This window comes from Falco peregrinus, chromosome 11 (genome assembly GCF_023634155.1).
Source record: "Falco peregrinus isolate bFalPer1 chromosome 11, bFalPer1.pri, whole genome shotgun sequence".
Lineage (NCBI taxonomy): Eukaryota > Metazoa > Chordata > Aves > Falconiformes > Falconidae > Falco > Falco peregrinus.
In genome coordinates this window covers 25,759,535-25,780,858 of record NC_073731.1, presented here as the reverse complement: position 1 = coordinate 25,780,858, position 21,324 = coordinate 25,759,535, and the positions used below count along the sequence as shown (strand labels likewise).

The 21,324-nt window shown below is 36.7% G+C and overlaps 1 protein-coding gene across 7 annotated transcripts in view; it reads right to left on the bottom strand.

The window, feature by feature from the left end:
* MARK1 (microtubule affinity regulating kinase 1) overlaps positions 1-21,324 on the bottom strand; it is a 62,312-nt gene that overhangs the window by 2,629 nt on the left and 38,359 nt on the right. Inside the window, exons 8-17 of one of the 7 annotated variants that reach the window (XM_055816335.1) lie at positions 18,372-18,608; positions 18,163-18,282; positions 13,963-14,062; positions 13,276-13,388; positions 11,928-12,102; positions 10,608-10,801; positions 7,859-7,959; positions 5,512-5,673; positions 4,461-4,715; positions 1,608-1,652 (exon numbers count right to left, since the gene is read on the bottom strand). In XM_055816335.1, the coding sequence (XP_055672310.1) occupies positions 1,608-1,652; positions 4,461-4,715; positions 5,512-5,673; positions 7,859-7,959; positions 10,608-10,801; positions 11,928-12,102; positions 13,276-13,388; positions 13,963-14,062; positions 18,163-18,282; positions 18,372-18,608 (1,502 nt within the window). The remainder of the gene's footprint in view (positions 1-1,607; positions 1,653-4,460; positions 4,716-5,511; positions 5,674-7,858; positions 7,960-10,607; positions 10,802-11,927; positions 12,103-13,275; positions 13,389-13,962; positions 14,063-18,162; positions 18,283-18,371; positions 18,609-21,324) is intronic. The other 6 variants (XM_055816336.1, XM_055816337.1, XM_055816338.1 and 3 more) reach the window with 6 other exon arrangements.

The window sequence follows — 21,324 nt, the reverse complement described above, 5'->3', positions numbered from 1 at the left end:
TCTTTTCCACCTTTTCCCCTTTTGCATTTATCACGTATTTTTGACCTCTCTCTGTGTAAAAAGACCTTATGATAACATGCTTTCGTTTAATTGATGAAGCAGAATTTTGCGCTGTAATTTGGTTGTGAACAGCTTGTCTGTCAACCAGTTGAGCACACAGCCAGCAGCTTTTTCACAGAACAAACAGTGACATGTAGACACAAAGTATTTTCAGTTGACACAATGACTTGGACAAAATTTCAAGGGAGTGATTTCCAATGAATATTCTTACTCTGATGCTTCCCTACCAAATAGATTACTTATTCCATTGTAGAAATCATTTTGAGAAACAGCACTAATTATTTTAAAGTGATTCCACAGCCAGCTACTTCTGTTTTTGTCCCAAGTACTTGAGATGCCTAATGCCTCCCCATCCGTCACAAGGGGAAAGGTGCTGTTCTCATTTTGGTAGTCTATAAGCCATCGCTATTCAGAGAGGAGTCAAAACAAGCATTTTTAATTTAACTTTCAGAGTGATCCCCAGAGAACCACAACAATATTAAGGGATAGAGCATGGCAGGGATAAGATCTCAAACGACTTTTAGCCCAAAACAGACACTGTAGGATGACAAAAAGTAGAGGAAGCTAGAGAATGAAAGCAAGAGCTGAAAGCAACTTCACACTTCATTTCATTTGAACATTTGATTAATCTCTTTTCCCTTTCCATGTCAAGAATTCGACAGCTAATAGACTTTGAATTGCAAAGGGCTAACATAGATAGAACGCATTGTGTATTATACAATGTATCCTGTTAAGAATGTGCTGGTTTTTTTTTTAAAATAAAGGCCTTCTGTTTTGAAAACTAAGTTGGTACTTTCTGTAAGTGACCAGTTTAGAATGCAAACTACAATGCCTGTTCATTAGAGAGCATAAAAATAAAAAATTATGCACTGTGCTAAGCACACCAAAAATGCAGAACCAAATGCTGAAACATGGCAAAAGAGCAGATATACTGGAAAATGAGCATATGAAGGAATGCTTGATTACTAACAAAGCACCTATAGAGTTATGTACAGCAGTTGCCATACAAATTCAGTATTTAGCAGTCACCACCCTTTTTGTCTGAGTGTCACTTATGTCTCGGTGCAAAGTGACATTCATTTCTCAGGGACTATAAGGTGTTTACTTCTGGCAAACAGCAGCTTTAGTAATGAACAGAGTATGTAACTATAGTAAAAATTTAATATATACATATATATACACAGACACACACACAGTATACTGCATTTTCCACTGAAACCAAAAGTAAACACCATTAAATATTTATAAGCCAAAACATGGTTTTAAGTGCCTGAACGATTGGTTAACTCCTACAGGGGGCTTTATTATTCAAAGGGATATGCTTAAATAAAATTTTGTATTAAATACTTCGCAAGAAAGCAAAAATGAGGGATAAAGGACCTCACCAAAACCCCCTCCCCCTCCCCCCCTCAAATAAAAAACATTTTTGAAATGCACATTACTTAAGCACTATTCTATTTTACATCCTGATTAAAAAAATGTTTAAGAAATCAGTTAAACCTTGATGCGAAAGACCTAGGAGCGAAGTATTAATAGTGGCTCCTCACCTTGAGGTGTCAGTTCTGCCACTGGCTTCGCCTTCACTTGGATCCCTCAAAACAAAGTTAAGGTTGAGATTCAATGATAAAGGTGAAAAATAAAAGTTAAGAAAACCTACATCTAAAGCAATGTTAAATAGCTACTGAACCAAAAAAAAATAAAATAAAACCAGTAAAATATCGTCAAGCCTAATACTGTTTAATAGTATTTTTGCACAGCTGTAATTTTAATTTCCCTTTATGAATACCTTTGCTTCTTTCCACTCTGACATGTAATTGTTTAATGTTGGTGTTTTTAACTGATGGTAAAATTAACACGCTGTCGACCTACTGCAGACGGAGCAATGGCCACATGTAATTCCAGCAGCACAGAGGAGCAGCGGCTCAGGGTGGTGCAGGGGGGCTCCACCCTGCACCCTTCTGGGCCAGACCTTTAGGCCTCGGTCCGTGCCCAAGCTTAAGCACGTTCAAGTAATTAAAGATGTTCAAGTAATTAAAGACGTGCCTAAGAATTTGCGAGACCAAATGTTTGGAGCCCAGTTCAGAAAGGCGACTTCAACGTCTGCTTAACTTTAAGCAAATCAGCTGTTAACACTGACTTGGGTAAGATTATCAGTGAGCTTTAGGTTACACATACCATTTTTTTGTCTTGTTGAATTAGAGCTGTACTTTACCAAGTAACTGTTTTGTATTATGCCTTTTTAGTCTGAAGCAACTTGAAAAACATCCATAGATTGTATAAGCCAACCTAGTACATTCCTAGTGTTGCTGTACAAACATGTTAGCACCCATTTTCAATTAATACTTTCAAAACACAAACACTTTAGTAACTAACATCAGAGGTGTATCATTTGACATAAACCGTTAATACAAAATACCTCATTACCCTATTCATTAAAGCATTGTCATTATGTTTTTATTTAAATACTTACCAGAAAAGGCATTTACCTTTGCCAAAAGATAGTAAAAAACTCTTTCATGACACCTTCTAATCAAAGTGTGCTTTAAACAATAATTTCCTGAACAGTAAGAAGTTAAAAAGTATGCAGTTATGTGACCAACTAAAAGAACAGCAACCCCCTGCCCTGAAGCTCCACCCATATAATCCCAGCCACTCAAAGTCTCAAACAACCCAAAGTTTTAAAAAAATAAACACACAACAAAACAACAACAAAAAGAATCCACCAGCAACAAAGCAAACAAAAACCTCTACATGTCCTTCACTATAGGAAAATGTATTTTTAGCAGTATAAAACATAACAGGAAATTGTATAAAAATGTTCTATAGTAGAGGTCATTTTAAAAGACATCAATTTACAATGTTAATTCTAAATACATAGTTTACAATATTATTTTAATACTGTAGTTTAACATAGTGAAAGAATTAATTCTTTGGCCTCACTCTTCAAAAAAAAAAAGTTCAAGATACCATTCCCTGTAAATCACAATGAGCTACAACGCAAAAAACCAGCCTGTGCTCTTGAAATTGGTTAGTTACTTAACAGAAAATACCTTGCTTGCCATCTGGAAATCTACACTGACAACACAGTTGACTAACTTAATGGTAACTTTTTTTTCTTTTTAAAACCAGAGAATAAGCTCTCTACCCCCCCAACTATGTAAATGCTGGAGGTACCAATAATGGAGGATCATAGTCCTGTATCTTCAGGTTTCTGAAAAAAGAAAATAATTCACATACTTTTTTTTTTTTAGTTTATCATAGGAGGTATTACTTAGACACACACTGACACACTAACAGCTCACCAGGTAAAATGAATTTTATGAAGAACATCACTGCATTTCTAGCTTTCTAACTCTTTTTCTCTCTTTTTTTCCCTTGTAATACCACCTTATGAAATTCATGATATTTTACTTACAAGTTTATGACTACTAGCTCAACTTAGCTTTGAATTTGTCTTTTTTTTTTTTTTTTTAATACACAGAAATAACAAGAGTTCAGTACATAACAGCATGATTCTACAAAGAAAATAGAGGTTTTCCAGATACAATTCTGTTATAAAACACAATAATGCAGTATGGACACATCCACAAGTGGGGTTAAAAATTATAGGTATATCACTGTTAGAAAGAGGCAAACTGAAAATTAAGTCCCCTTTTGGGAAAGCGATTGTAACTGCTAAGTCAAGAGTCACTTGATATTAAACAATGTATTTGAAAATCTTTCCCAGCACCTCTCCTCACAGTATTATTACTGTTAGCATCATCACAGGAATGAACGCAGGTCCAGGATGTGTGGGTTTTCTCCTTTCAGAATCCTGAACTTACACTTGAAGAGCCTGATAACCCGATATGAGGCTGCATGAGATTGAAATACTAGTATTTCCAGACATCCAGACTTCTGCCCACTTCTAAACTTTTATTCAGATTTTAGAATTCCCTGAAATAATCTGTTAATACCAATTCCCTCTAAGCACAGCAATAAAGTCGTAAATATAGCCCTTGCCAAAAACTAAATCCCATTAAAAAAGTGAAGTATTATTAACATTAAATAATGACTGATTTTTAAGTCACTGCTTTCAGTATTTAAGTTAATTCGATTTTAACGTAATTGTAGCATCTTTGTATTTTAGCTGTAAAGCATGAGCAAAAAAATCTTTTGAGTAGTGCTCTCTGGCTCCTTTAACATAAAGCAGCAGAACAGCTCATCAAACATAATGGTTACAATGCACACAGAGAAGTAAAACAAAGCAGGTTCTAGAAGGTAGACACAAAACAAGCAGCATTCTAGCTAAATTTACATTTACTTCAGACTTAAACTGGAAATTCTCAATGACTTTGCAATTATGGCCCTAGTTATAAGCTGGGCTTTTATTTTTTTCTCTTAAAAATCGAGGTACTAACCTGCGAACAAACTTGGAAGTTATCTTGCTTATTATACCAGTTGATGTCCCTCTTCTAGCATGTGCAAAAGCACCGGTTTCATGTGATGGTGAGGCGGGCGGTCCATTGTAAGTGGCATTACGCCGCTCCCTTAGCTGCTCACCATGGAAAGTGCTTCGACTTGAACTCCCCCGAGGAAAGCGGGTTCGGTCTGGAGTGGTAGTGCTAATACTATGAGCAGACGGGGAAGCAGCAGGCACTCTTTGAGTTGCACTGCTGGGAAAACAGAAGCATAAATAAAGAGAAAGACTATGCTAGAAACCCTCCTACATGATAACCATTTCTCAAAGACAGGAAAGAAACACCACTTTTGATTCTTTTTTTTTTTTTTTTTTTAAACCTGAATCTGCTGATTTGCTTTTATGATTCATACTTAGAAATAATCAAGAGATATTTTCATTGCAAAATCAAATTATCTCAAGTAGTAAGAGCAGTTAAAAAAATATACACAGATAATAGAACACAGGAAAAAGGTAGAAAAGCCTGTAGTAAGATCTGAAAGTGTTCCCAGCCCTCTTCCAGAAAAGTATGTTCAAAACTTTTTAACACACAAGCACTCCAAAAACTTAACAGATATTTCTTAATAAGTAATTATCTGGCACAAAACAATGTGTAAGGCTGTTTGGGCAGTTAATAGTAAAAGCAACTATACTATTGTGCTTTTAGACAGAAACAAGCCTAGCAATCTACAAAACCAAGATGTTAACATTTCAGTATTTCATTTGAATTTATGATCGTCTGTGTTGTACGGTCCTGCTGTATCAGTTAAAACTCAACTAGTTCAGTTTTGCAGAAGCTTCCAGAGGGAGGCAGTCAAGGAACTTCTTTAACTGTATGCAAACATGCGTGATGAACAAATTCAGGCTTAAATACCTACACCACTTAAGTAAGCTACTGTTTCGAAGCAGAACACAACGTGACAGTTTTGAATAGATTACTGGAGCTTATCATGAACTGAACAATAAGATTTTTGAAGTGTACAACATTAAAGAAATAATAATCAATTCATTACCTTGGTCTGTAAGCTTCAGTGCCATCTTTGATGGTTGGCAGTGTAACTTTTATAGGATGACCAGAGGCAGACATAGACTTTTGATGTCGAGGCCGTGCTGATACAGCAGAAGCTACTGCAGAGCCTGCAGAAGATGTGCTGCTCGCAGACATTTCTGTTAGGCTTTTACCATGGCAGCAAGACAGGAGGGACAGGCAAATGAAAAGGGAAGAGAAAAGTTAATGTAAAACCCCACAGAAAACAGGGAAAATAACAACTAATTTCTTCTTTTTGAACATAGCAAGTACTGTTTAAATAACCAGAATGCTGAGCGACCAGGCTGCCTTAGTCAGCTAAAGTGAAGAATAGAGAATTCTGAGAAAATTATGTTCATCCATAAATCAAATCACCATGTGTGTTAAATTAGGCCTTTTCATTCCTCCCAAGATTAAAGCTTACAGACACATTATTCAAAATAATAAAGGAAGACTACAAAGAGTACATGGAAATAGTAAAAACTACTGAAAAAGAAATTCACAAACGATTTGAATAGATTGATTAAATAGATTCTCCTTTTGTGAAGTGAACATCCTTATTTTCAGTTCAAACTCGAACACCTAAAAGCTGAAACATTTGGAACTGCTGTCACATTACCACTTGAAAGTGACTGTGCTTTTAAAAGACCAAGTTGTACTTCTCTGGACTGTCCCAGCCACTGCTAGGCTGAGCCAACCCTTTCAAAATACAGTTCCTTCTACTGGTACTGTTATTTCTGCTTTGTCTAAGTGGCGAGGAAGAGATGAAAGTAGTGGCAAAAACTACTGTGTTACTGATTTTTTTCAAACAAAAGTCAAATGACTTAAGCCAAACTAAAGCTTTGCCTCTACCAGCATAAACAAAATTGCATTAATAATGTATTAGCAACAACAGTCCCAAAGCTAAAAAATATCTGTAGCAAAGAGGTAAAGATTTCGGATGAATGATCCGATGACACAAGCAGTTCAGCTACATCAAACCCAAATTCAACTGCAACACAATGTGTTGTAGGAAAGGCAAATAGACAACTCAGAAGAAAGTTATCCTTCGCTTTTCCAAATATACTCAGACAGCTGAGCATATTCATTGCACTCATGAAAGGAATAGGGATTAAGAGTTGTCTGTCTCTTCAATATTAAAAAAAATAAACATTAAAATGAAAAACTTCAAAATAAGATCCCTTCTCATTAGTTTTTTGTATTAAATCTATCGAAAGAAAAACTTTATCAATCTTTGAGATCATAAGAATTGTTTTAGTATGTATTTTAACCCTAAATCTAAAAAGCATATGTTCCTTCTTTTTGAAAAAGGATTGTTACAAACTTTGTTCAAATATTTTAAACTATACACAAAAATTTGGAAAGATGCTTTTTAAAACACCCATTTAATAACTTGAAATAAATACTGAAAATTAGTCTCCTGTTTTTTAACATACCTCCTTAAAGCACTTTAAATAGCTGTGCTGTACTTTACGTGTTCCATAGCTCATCATTTTACTATAGATCAACAGCCCTATGCTCTTCCTATTTCCAAAATTAAAGGCGTCATTAGAAGATTAACACTAAGACAGAAAAAAACCCCCAAACTAGTTTACTAGATTATGTTATTTCATGCTAGGGATTTTTTGGTTCATTTTATCTTAACTGTTTTATTTAAGTACCTAAACCCCCAACAGAGTAAGATCTATTGCTTTAAACTAAAAAAAAAATCCAGGTTTTGTTACTCTCCATTAAACCCAATTTTTTATTTTTTCAGTCAGGTATAGGGGTTAACTAACACCAAGGATGAACAAAGAACATATTTTTAAAAACTGTAACTGTGGCAGTCTTAAATAAGATAGTATTTAACAAAATATACTAAACTGAGTGTAAGTATCATCCCACATACAGATACAAAATGGTTACCATCACTACTAAAATACTATTTAGGCCAAAAAAAATGTATCAAAAAGGATTGACAAGTCTTAACAATTTAAACTTTTTGAGTGACTACTAGGAGAAGTAAAAAAGGATCAGGCTACACTGTTAGGGTGATCCATCTCAAGTTATTGCCTACTTAGTTGTGAGCATAGTTACTTTGTGTTGGAGGACAACCCTTGGTAATAAATGTGATTCCATAAAAAGAGGCAAAGGCAGATCTACACCATTAGTTATGATATTTCATCACAAACATAGAAATTGTGGTGGAAAATGAGATGAAAACATACAGTCAGACTTCATGTATTTCACACCATGCTTCAGCTTTACAATGGTACTGACTGACTGCATAACCTGCTGCTTCCGTGCCGCAGTTATTGCACCCAAATTAATAAGCAGGGGAAGTTGAAGAATACCTGTTGTCCTTCCCATTCTGTATTGCAGAATAGCGATCTGAAGAACGTTCACAAACGTAAGTGTTCCTCCTTGTCATTCCACTACCAGAAAATACATTACTCTAGAAGAAAATTAAGACTAAAATTAAATACTTTCTTATACTGTGTATTACATTGTTAAAAAATGCAAGCATTGGAAACAAATCAAGACAGAGTTTTAGCCATTGATGTATATGCTTAATGCCTTCAAATGTACTAGGTTAATCTATTGACACAAATGATATATATCATCAGCTATTATCTTCCGGTAGCTCATTCATCATCTCATTACTGTACCAGTGACAGCACGCTAAAAGAAATCAGAGAAATTTAATTTTGCTGACACTTGCTTTACTAATTATTATTATCCAATTCCCACATACTGCGTTACTGAATTATTGGTCTCTGGGATTGAAGGAACAAACTGGAATCCCAGAGAACACATCTATCAAAAGCTTCCCTGTGCAGCCTTACAGTTTGTTGCCCCCTGTCAAAAGAGTTTTCAAGAGAAAAATGAAAATATTATTGATCTGTGTCAGTCAAGCCAGAAATTATGATGCAGATAACATGGCAAATAGCTCTTGTAGCAAGAAATACTGATGGGACTTTCTTTCTGTTACAAATTTCAGTTGGCACAGACTTCATAAAATACCTACAAACATTCTCCTCTGCCACCTGCCATGCACAGACTAGCTGCTGAAGATTTACTTCGAGTACATGATGTACAGTTCTCAGTTTTTAATACAGTACATACTGGATTTGGGCTGGGAGAAGTTTGCAAAGGGCTAACATTACATAGTGATGCACGCTGGCAAAAGAGTTCAAATACTCTGAGCTTGGGTACTGTAGGGCATCATGAACTACACAAGATTTACTGTGTGTTTAGGTTCCCCATAGCTACAGCTTTTTGGCATTAGTATTGTCCTGCAGAGACTACTGAATAAACTGTTTCAAAGCCAAATAATAAGGAAGGTTAACAACTGCAGTAACTGTTTTTGAAATTGAACTCTCGTAAGTTAGACTAGTATGACTGAAGATGATAAATATGTTCTTAAGAAGTCCTGCCTTCACTAACATCATAGTTACCCCCAAAGTTGCACAGAAGTATTTTAAAATATTATCCACATTAAATTAGTTTTGTTCATTTAAAATGTCTGAGTTTTAAAAATACTAACTTTTTTTCTGTGGAAGCTGCTCAACCTTAACTACTGGTGTAACATCAGACGCCACTATTGCTTAATTGTGCCCATACAAAGCCTTCCTTTCACAAAGTTCCCAAAATAGTAACAGAACCAAAATGTACAAATACTGAAGTTGCTATTGGCAAGTAAATCCACTTCTCATTCTTCATAGCAAGGATACTCCATTTAGTTAGTTCTCACAAAGCAGAGAAATATTTTTGACATATCAGCTTGTGCCATACATGACTGTTATCAGCTTTGGGGCAATATAGTTTTGGAAAGGCTCAGATATGAAATCTAATCTTAGAAGTTTCTGCAAGCAACCCACACAGCCATAGTTTTGAAGACTCTTTGTTGGGGGGAAAAAACATTTAAAATTAGGAAAAAAAAATGTTTTTTGCATCTGTGGATGTATTGCGAACACAGCCTGCAGAACATTAAGAGTTAAATGAACTTCAGCATTTAATTTGTTTAAAGAGAATTCTAGCAGAAACGCATATTGTCTTCAGAGAACATTCAAGATGGGAGCCAGCACATAGAATCCCAAAGGACAATGAGAATTCCTACTGCCTGTCAACTGTACTATAAGATAGCCAGAACTTTTGTATTTAATACAGCATGTCTCTTAAATAGCAAACAGTATACTTGAATCTTAAATTATGATTCATTCATATTTCTGCCCAGACCCACCCCCCCTTGAACCTTGCTCCCAGGTAGGTCTTTAAAAACCTTAAAACTTAAAAAAAAAACCCCAAACACTTAAAAAAATATTTTTCCATTGTGTATCCTAAATACTGATACTACTGCACACGAACTTCCACAAGGCAAAATAGATACTTTCACATCAGAAGAGAGAGATTCCTCTATGTGGAAAAAAGATGTCTGAGGCAGTAATACTATAGCAGTTTACAAAACTACAAATGATATTGTAACATTATTACAAATTATATTATAACAGAAGAACTAGCAAATTAATGATTTCTTAATACAAGAGCTAGGTTGTAACTAATACCATCAAGACGCATACACACGAGGGAACAAGTGTGCTGTTCTCCCTCACCCCATTTCTGAAGTCCAAAAAAATGAACTGGTTTCAGAAGGGTAAACAGACAAATTTACAGAGAAAAACTGCATGTGGGATATTATGCAGGATTATTCAAGATGAAATCTCTGATTCAGGAAGTCCCTCGACTTCCTTGTAGATAGACATACATTAGAAACCAGAAAAAGAGGACTCTACATTGGTTCTGTTCTTTCATTCTTTCCCTAAATATCCACAGTTTGTCTTGAGAGATCTTCAGTCTGCCCAAGTGCAGACATTCTCCTGCTTACTGTTATGTCAGTGTTAGAAAAAGTAAAGTTGTGGGGGGAAGGGAAAGGTTTATTTTAAAAGACATCCACTGTAACCTATTTCTGTCTGTCAGTAAAAGTTGCCAGAAATAGACTTAGTGGCTTATTCAGTAACCGTTATGTCTATAGTAACCTTATGTGGCAGATTTTGTTTAAATAGGGAAAAATAAATATAACAAGCCAAAAGCACACACACTCACGCTGGGAACTGTAGTTGATTTCTTTCTTTCTGGACCCACAAGTGGACTTGCAGCCATCTCTCCTTTGGATCCCACTGTAGTGCTGCTGAGTTTGCGTGAGACATCCTTGTCCCAGTCTTCTTTCTGTTCACTTTCCACGCTGTTTGCCTGAGCCCTTTTTGTGTATGACACAGCAGGAGGAATTGAGGGACCAACTGCCAAATAAAAACAGTATTAATAAATACCTAAAAATAATCACTGCATTTTCCTTGGCCAAAATAGTCTAAATATAATTCCCCGAGTCCAAAAAAAGCATTTGAATAGCTATGACTGCAAACTCAGCACATATACCAACCTATTAAATTGAGCTTTGATGGCCTACGTTCTTTTTACCCACTCTCTCTTCATTACCAATTTGCAGTTCAGAACTAGTTCCCATATTACATCAATATGTAAAACCTGAAATAGTATCTTCATCCTCATTTTAAGCTCATGCTATTTGTGCAATATTAAGAATAAAGGAATTCAACGATACTTTTCAATTTTTTTCAGTATTTTTGCTGCATTTTTTTTTCTCTGAACACTATGAAAGATCCTTTTCCCCTGAAAACCCTAGAACTACTTTGTTTAAAAGCATGTTTATACTTGGAAAAACAACAGTTCTTTCCCCCTCATTCTTTAAAATGCACTGGGGCAAATCCTCCATCAGTAGATTTTTACATTCCCTTGAAATAAAATCAAATCAGCTATTGATCTTCACAATATTGGTTACTTTTTTGGAAAAAACAACACCACACTAACACAGATAGAGAATAGTAAAAAAAAAAAAGGGGGGGGGAGAGAATTACAAATAACAGTGTAAATTAGGCAAAGAAAAGGGCCAAAGATTTTAGAAGTATTTCTAGTAATTTGATAATTTTCTTTAAATGACAGGTGATTTTTTTCCCCTCAGTGTTTTAAATAGGCACTCTTTTTTGATGTAACCACTTTCACCTGAAAATGCTTCCTGAATACTTGGTAAAACTGTTGTCTCTTGGAAACCAACAATTTGGCCCCAACTCCAAATATACTGATAAACATAAGGGTTTGCTCTTTTGAGTTTATCCAGACCAGTATTTTGCTATTACTTCCTAAACAGGAAACATCTTCAAGCTCTTATTTAGTGAGCCAATCAAGTAACAAGTCTGAAAAATCAAATCTGTAAATTACATTGAAGCATTCATACAAATAAAAGCATCACAGCGGAGCATGATGAGATACACAACAAATGCACAGAGTGGTGGACCTGCCAGGTTCACAAAACACTGCACATTCAGACTTAATTTGTGTATGTTACTTTACTTGTTGGAATGTCATCCCCACCATGATCACTGAACCGCCGTTGTTTTTGATTAGTTGATATACTCCGTTGGACCTTCAGGTGAGCGGGAGACTGCACAGAACTGTTGTTAAGGTCACTGCTAGGACGAGACCTTTGACCCAAGTTGCTGCTGGACAAGGACTCACCTCCTTCAAACTGCAAGAAAAAGTTTTTCAAAGCATTAAAAAAAAAAAAAAAGTAATTCAACATTATTGGTACTTTCACAGCAAAATAAAGCCCAGAGTTCCAATCAAAGGCCTTTTATTTTTTAAATTTAAAATTGTCTCTAGAGTTTAATTTTCTTCAGGATTAACTTTATCACTTCATCTCTGTTTAATGTGCTTTAAAAACACGCAGCTAAAGCTAAGAAGTTAATAAATGCTCAAAATAAAATTAGAAGAATCTTGACCATGACAAAAGCCTATTTTAAAACCTAAGCCAAAGAATGTCTCCTTTTGCCTTTTTTATTCAAAAAGCTTAAAGAGCATTTATAGTTTCAGAACAATTTCAAAATGCATTGCATTGAGTTAAAAGGGTTAAAAAAATCAAGTGCTACTGATTCAAGTATTCTTTACTGCCTTGAACACATATTTATAAGATGTAACTCAGCCACCAGTTTGCTGATATCTAAGAAGCCTAAGCTGTAAGCAAGAGCAGTGGAAAAGACAAATATCCTCTTCCAAGAAGTTTGAGTCAGAAATCATTTTAGACCAATTTCCTTCATGCTCTGCCATCACAAGGGAATTCTGGTTCAGAGATGTTGTGGGAAAATGCACTCAAGGACGCACATATCAGATCTACACTATCCTGGAAATGAAGGAAGGGCAAGGAAGCAGCAGGAAAAAAAAGTCCTTAATAAAAATAAATCCCTTGGTCTCTGCTTGATTCCTTGAAAAAACGTTGTGGTTCCCCCCCCAAAATCTACAGGTCCCTCTCGTTCCAAACCAGTCAAAAGATTTTCTATCACAAATTTATTAGTGACTATGATGCAATTATTTATTAAATAATGCAATATACTATAAAACAGTACACGAGTGAGAAAGGGTGAGTACATTTCTGGGAAATAAAGGATGTCACATCTGAGAAGAGTAACTGCTCTCGTCAAATTCACTACTTCAGATTTTAACTGTAAACACACGTGACAGGAAGAACACTCAGCATTTACATATCCAAGAAGATGTGAGAAGAGAAAGGCATTAATAAGTTATCAATCACAATTTTTTAAAAAGAGGTGTTACAGAATAGTTCATAAAAACATTGACAACCAGAATATTCAACTCAGCCAGATACAGAGTCCAAAATAGAAGATGTAAATTAGGCAGCACTTACTTCAGGTGGTTTTCTACCTAGAAGCAGGTAAGTAGCCATGACTTCATCGTACTTTTGGTTTACTAAAGATTCATGGATTTCTTCTCTTGAAAAGCCCATTGTGACCATAATGTCTAAAAATAAAAAGAGCTAGATAATTTAGCAGAATAATTGCTTGGGTTTACTGACAACTTCAGAACAATGAAAACAGAGAAAAACTTGTAAGTTAACAGGTAACTAGGATTCAACTCAACCAGCATCATCTTTGCTGTGCAAAAGCAAAAAGGCTACAACTCCTCTCATTGTTATTTTCTTTTTGAAAGCTCTCAACTGTGTTTTTCAACACAGTTCAACAAGTAAAACACTGGCAAATAGAATTATGAATAGCTACAGGGCCAACACAGGATCTTTCTCTGGCCACGGCAGATAAAAACTGTTGCCCTCGAAAAAAAAATCTGTTTCCTTCTGCCTGTTGCATTCTGTAATCTTATTTGCCTTTTTCTGTGCTTGTAGATTCACGTCAGCTCAGTGAAGTCACAACAATAGTTATAAGGAGGGCACTGTAATGAAATTTCTCATTTAAATAAAAAGAAAACGTTTTACTTGTACAATGAGTTTGTATCTCTAATTCGAGAAAAGAGTTTAGTTTGACTTAGAAGATAAAATTGTGTAAGTACATCAGATGCAACATCCTTGTTAAAGTCTTACCTATTCTCTTGGTGTCATTAAAATCTGGTTCAGGCTCAGTATATGGCTTTAGTTCTTCTTCTTCATGGCCAACATTCATCCACCGATCCTTCATAATTTGCTAAGAGAAGAAATGAGCTTTAGGTTGATGTGCCATTTACCATACCTGATTAGATCTGTACTAGCTGGTCTGGGGAAAACCAATTTAAAATTCACAATGATCTGAATGCTGCTCCTCTCCTCACAACTTACAGTTTCCTCTTATCTTTCACATAATTATGTTGCCATTAGTTCATTCCCCCCTACTATTTACCCTTTACAATACAAGCCCTCCACCAAAAATATAAAAAACCCAAACTACTGAGAGAAAAAACTTGCAGCTCCAGCACACAAATTTTTTTTCATTTTGTACTCTTCCACTTCCACTATCTCTTAATCTTGTCTTGCCGAGTGCCTGACACTCATGCCCTAATCTTGGTTAAGATCCATAGATGTAACTGCAATACCAACTCTATCACAATAAATAACTCCTTCAAATAACAACAAAGGAAGTATTTAGAAACTAAGGAATATTTCAGGAGTGTGCCAATGCTTCCTACAGTCATTAATTTCAAGACTGTGATGCCAACTGGTCATTTTTTCCTATGGATCTTCTCACTGCACCTGACCTAAATACGTTCACAGTTTGGCTGGAGGGAGAAAGGCCTCTTAACTCTATCTATGCCGTGCAGATATTTACTTTAAAATTTTCTCCCGCATTCTTTGCAAAGTTTCCCTTCTGCTGTGGCCTGGATCTTTTATATGCCTGCAAGACTGATCAGCTGGAATCTCTGACCACCAGAATTTCTCCTTAAGGACATATTCATCTTTAAAACAGCTAAAACCAATTTCCCTCCTACAGCAACAGGAACACATGCCTCTTTAGGGACAGATGCTAATATTGCTCACTAGATTGACAGAACAGTGAAACAAGTGCCAGCAAGTCAAGTTTCCCACAGGCTCCAAATATGCCTCGCAAACACTGAATTAAGTTATTTCTCACAAAGAGCAAAAGACTCAGTTTTCCACTGATATAACCAAATTCTTTGTATGTAGTGCTGCTGCCAAATTACAGACCCAAATAGCTGTATCCTTACAAGAACAATACAGAATTTTGCGCTCCGCCCAGTTAACATTTTGCTGACTGTAAGACTTCAAGATTTGTTCAAAGTTCTGCCACAGAACTGAGTTTTTTGGCTCTTGAGGAGGCTAAAGGGGAAGGGATGGTGAATACACATTGCTATATTGCATTTCTGACACACAGAGTACGAATCTATTTGACAATAGACTTTGGGGGAATCTATCATGTTACTGCAAGGCTACAAATCCGTAACCAAAGAGTACTATATAGTATCTACAATTACAAATTTTTTTAAAGATACTGTTAAATCTGAAGTTTAAGCACAATGAGGTGTTTGGATGACAGGAATCACACTGCTCAAATCCTGCCTCCCTTTCTTGATCCTTCTGGAACTAATAGGTTAACCCAACAGCTCCCACTTAAGAGTTTTTCATGTCTCTTCGGTAGGTGGATTTATAATTCAATGTAATCTGCTCTAGCATTCCACCTGCTAAACATCTGAACTTTTGCTAGCTTCTGTCTTTTAAATACATGATCTCATAGGCATACTAAGTTACTGTACAACTCCTACAACAGGCTCTTACAATCAAGCGTTTTGAAGTGACAGAAATGATCCCATTCCAGGTTCACTACTACATCTGTGTAAGTTCAGCTGGGCTTCCAGTCAGCAGATCAAAAAGTAGTAGCCTAGCAGCCTTGGTCAGGGTATTAAAAGGTCCGACCCAAACTGTATTCCTTAATGATCAACCCAAACTGAATTTCAACCAACCAGATATTATTGATGAGGTTTCCTTCAATTCTCAGGAAAACTGTCTAATAAAGACCTGGACTTGCTCAAGACCTGTCTGTCTCAGTATTATCCGCTTTACTACTCTTTGTAAGCGTAAATCTGCTCTGTGGGTATTTCACATTGTGTTGCTTCAGAAGACTGGGGCGGGGGCGGGCAGGGAGGAATTTGTTGAAATGCTGATAATTAAGAGAGGTCCACATATTTTCTGTCAATGCATTTTTCCCATCTCTTCCTGTGAAGATTGACTGTTTTACAACAACATTCTCTTGCTTCTGAAATGTTTTGTCTCTGTTACAACCATGAAAAAGACTAGGCAAACCATTTAAATAAGATTTGCCTGGTCCTTACCAGAGGAAAAGTGCCAAGCCTAACTCATACGGTGCTGATCCTGTGTCAGTCTCAGCTTTGAGGCTAATGTGACTGACAAACATTGTATTGGTCTGCGAAAAACATGAATGGGAACTGGGCAGGTGTATGGCTGGGACTGAGCAAGTAATTAAAAGACAAAGCACAAAAGTCCCCCTACCTAAGGTGATGTTGTCTTTCTACCTTTAGAAACTTAATAAATATGAACTTTCATTGTAAATATGCGTTTTTAGGAAGTGCTCAGACAGAAGAAATAGTAATTTCTTTCTAAAGCATGCATCATAGCTTTCTAATACAAGAAACGTGATTTCAGGAACATTAGTTTAAAAAAAGTTTATGATGCTTCTCTTCCTCAGATTAGCATACTGATCAATACCCGTTATCATCAGCATTTTGGTACTGGCTCAAGACCCCCTGTTACACATAACACTTAGTTCCTCTCAATCTGACAACTACACCGTTCCAGTGAAGCTGCTATCCAACACCTTTTTCCAGGGATGGGAAGGAATTTTAGAAGAACTGGATAACACTGTAATATCTATAATGAAAGTGAAATCAGGTCTGAAGAGAAACTGCTGAAAATCCAGAGGAAAGGTCAATAAAAGGAAAATCTATTTTCCTAAAACTTAAACACACCACAGGAAACAAGTGATCTTTCACCATCTTTGAGTGACTACGCTCTTACCGTTTTGACCTCTAGACAGTAATAAATGCAACATAACTAGTGAATATCAGTAAAGTAGAAGCCACCATTCACTATTCTCTTCAGCACAGATTTTATCCAAGTTAAGACTATTTATAACAAGTAACAAATCAGCATCAGCTCGAAATGTTACACGCAGACAGAGCTCAGTGAATGCATGCTTCCTTGCACAGGTAGCATCCATGCCAGGAAGCATAAGTCATGCCACTACAAATAAAAAGCTGCTTAAATGGGATTTATTCTCTGGAACACCATCCACTGCTGCGCAAGTATGCACAGAAAGATGAAACAAAAGTCACTGGTGATTAACTCATGCAAATACTATTTTAAAACCGTTCTATTTATCTTCTGCTCTACTTTCATCTCTATGGTAAATAGATGTTATTTAAAAGTCTCTCTTCATGAAAGAATTCAGAAAATAGAACACAGCAGCATTTAGAGTGAACTCTACACAAAATATTTGTTATCAGCTTCAGAGTTATCCGGCAAGTATATACCACTACAGCAATCCTGAACAAAACAGCCCCTTAAAAACACTGAACCTTTCAGACACCTCACAAGTTATGCACAGATCTTCTCTTAATACCACAAAAAGAAAACCCAATTTACTAACAAAAAAAATTAATAATAACTGTAACTCCCTAGAAATCCTCAAAACAGATACCAGAAGGGGGAAAAGAAAGGACTGAACAGAAATAACTAGCAGTTATTAGCTTATCATTCAAAGAGTTCTTTGTTTTAGTGCCATAATACAGATAAACACTCACAAAACCCCCCACATAGTTTTCTATCACAGCTGTTCTTCTTGCATCTATCCTTTTTAAGAAGTCATGCTGGAAGTGGTAAGTTAATTCATAAATGCTTATGGTACTGCCTGCTGCTGGTTTTTGTTTTTCTGAAAAACTCCAAGAAGGTATTTACAATCTTGTCCTACTTTCCACATATTTTGAACTAGCTTCATTATCTGACTGAAACAAGTGGGAGAAGTTTGCACTTTGAAACACTCTTAAATGATAGTCTTTAGTGAGCTGCAATTAAGGTTAGACTTTCATTCATTAACACTTTCTATTTTCAAGCTGCACTGTTTCTGGGACATTTCCTCAATTTTTTTCAACAAGACTTGTGGGCCCTTAAAACAGGAAGAAGGTACCTATTGTGAAAAATAAAGAAGTCTTAAGCAATTATCCTGTTTTGTCCTTTCTTAATCTGAACCCCCTTTTTTTCCAAGATGAAATTACTTACTTCCAAGCTGCCTCGTTTTATTGGGTTCAGTACTAGTAGCTTCTTAAGTAGATTTTCACAGTCTGTGGACATATAGAATGGAATGCGGTACTTCCCCCTCAGTACTCGCTCCCTCAGTTCCTTTAAAACAAAGTTTTAAAAGGTGAGCCTTCTAATGACATAGAAGATTTAAAGAGAGTAAAAGCCAAGCTTTCATATTGTAACTGTACCTTTAAATTCTGACCATCAAATGGCAACGATCCACTCACTAGCGTGTACAAAATCACCCCAAGGCTCCACACATCCACTTCAGGACCATCGTATTTCTTTCCTTGGAAAAGTTCAGGAGCGGCATAAGGCGGGCTTCCACAAAACGTGTCCAGTTTATTACCAACTGTAAATTCATTACTAAAACCAAAGTCTGCAATTTTAATGTTCATGTCTGCATCAAGCAGAAGGTTTTCTGCCTAAGAGAAAAACAAAAGAGGAAAAGGACAATTTATGTATCAGAATAACATCAATATATTACAGTGTATCATTTACCACTAAATGCAAAGATGTTTCTTCTTCTAAAGTGGTTCACATCTGTATCCTTCTTGCAGAACAAAAGAAATTAATCCCCCTGAATACATTACAAAGATTGAAAATGACTACGTTTACTCAGGAAAATGTAAGTGTTAAAAGCAGCTAAACAGACTTAAGTCAGCTAGTGAGTCAACTAGGAAGATTTTCTTTTCTGGAAGAAGTAACTTAGTTCAGCTTTAGACAGAAGTATCTAGGCATCTCAGAATAGCAGTTTCAGATTTTGACAGGTTCATGCCAATTTCTGATGCCAAGGAGCATAAATCTAATCCCAAACACCACCTACCATTTTGGTGGGGTAAACGTTAGAAGGGATTTAAGACTTTGAAAGAAAATCTCTTCTGCTTACAAGATGAAACACTTCAAGCTACGTGCTGTATCTTAGCATTCTGTACCAGAAAATTCTCTCCCCTTTGTTATCAATGTTTGCTTTAGCAGTAACACCACCAAGGTGTTTAACACGCAAGTATTACATTGTGTATGAAAAAATGCACGTATTATACATCTAAGAATATTAATGCCTGTGCAGCAATCACCATGTGAATGCAATGCGTCACACAGATGCAAGTATTCCGGAACCTGGAGAATCAGTAAACAGAATCTTATACTTAGTATCAAAGGTAGGTCAGATGATTAAAAGAGCTAGGTCAGAGAAATACTGATACATTACCGGAAAAAACCAAAGTGCATTTCTCACAGCGCAAGGATGCTATGCAAGGAGCGCAGCAGAACTGGGCCATGTTCACTCGTATAACTGGGACCCAGCTCCCGATCTGCTTATCAGCAACACAGGAGCAGCACTGAGCAGTGCAGGAATCCTCCTTTTTCAGCAAGAGGACAGAGACATTTAACCAGAGCAGAGGACTCGCCTAATTGCCAAACATCAGTTTTATAGCAAACACAGACACCTGTCATTGGATGTTGCACTCAGAATTGAGCTCACAAAATAAAAAAAGTCTTAGGTCAGGATCGGAGAAGCAGCAATAAATTTGTTAGTTGCTTTTATTAAAAGGGTAAACAATCTTGTTTGCATGCATTTTTTTTTAAATTTTGTTTTTATTTTTAAAAATTTCACTTGCACTCAATGAACAGAACAGGAGACAATTGGCTACCAGTATATCAAGGCAATAGCTACGTGAGAATTCAGCCTTTATCAGGAAAAAAAACACAGCACATTTTTACAAACTAACTTTCCTGGAAAATATTTTATTTTCTCAATTCATGACCTGTAATCTCAGCTGGTTCCAGCTGATGTGCCTGCAGACAGACTCACAGAGATATTTTCCAGATTTGACAGCCTTCTACATTACTGCACAAAGACTTCATTCTCCTTGTGGTGAAAACATAACTGTCAGTGCAGCTGCTCTGCGATTACAATAGTCCTCCCAGTTCAACAGTACTCTGCTACCCAAGTACCCCATGCTTTTAGGTTTCTTACTTCAAACACACATACCAAAACCCCCTTTTTAATATGCCAAATACAAAGACTGTGCTTTTGTTGGTTACATGCTCAGAGCAAAAAATATTAACAGTCACTGAAAAGGTAAGATAAGTTCTGTGCATCACAGGATAAGCCAAGTTGGAATTGGTTGTAGGCCTTTCTATGCAAGCTGTTTATCATCACAGAAAATTAAAAGGACACAGTTTAAGTACCCACAGGCCTTGCACTCACTCCTCTTCTGCCAGAATAGCCTGGACAAGCTTCCACAATTTCTTGTGCTTCTTCCTAGTTTAAAGTAACTTACATTTGATAGAATTTACCCTTTCTGATATTAAGGCCAAAAAGGCTTATCAAAAATCTCCAAAGTGCTGCCAGACATCCGCCCTGCGATACCAACAGTGTCAATTGGTCGGCATGCTGATAGCATTGAGAAAGTCAACAGAGGCAGATACAAAAGCAGACACAACTTTAAAGTTGCTTCTGCCTTCTCTGCAGCTCCATGAGAAGAGTTTTAAGTAAAACAGAGATAACACATAACATTTGAAAAGAAGAGAAAGTGAGAACACCTCCTCAAAGCCAGATGTTTAGGCCTTTTTTCTTTGGGTAATGTATTTTTCATTGGCTAGGCTGAATGGCTCTCAATCACATCACAGCACCACGCTTAACTTTTCAAATTAGTCTAGCACAACTCCATCCAAGAGAGGACAGAGAGAGAAAAGCAGACAAAGACATTATTTTGGAGCCTGCCTGCCTGTCTTGCAAATAGGAAGGAGTTCAGCAGCAGAGGACTCGTGACAGATGGTAAAAGGGATCCTGTGCGAACACTGCGAAGCGGTTTTGGATAGTCCTGTGACCAACGCGGTGAGCTGTACGCGTGCTATGGAACTAAGAAATGAGAGAAGGGTTGGAGGTTGTAATGGGCTCTGGGAGGAAGAGCGAGATGCAGGATGCTAAATAACTGCAGGGTTTAGTGCAGTAAGGCTCACTAACATAGCTGGGCTGAGCAAGCCGGTGCCAAATAAGCAGGCAGAGAGGGCTAGCTCCCTACTGCCAGCCAAGCACAGGGCTGAGACAACCAGTGAAAGCGGCTTATCCAGCCAAGCCAATAGGTCCCTAGGCGCAGCCTTCTGGAAAGCTCAACAACAGTGGCTGCAGTAAGC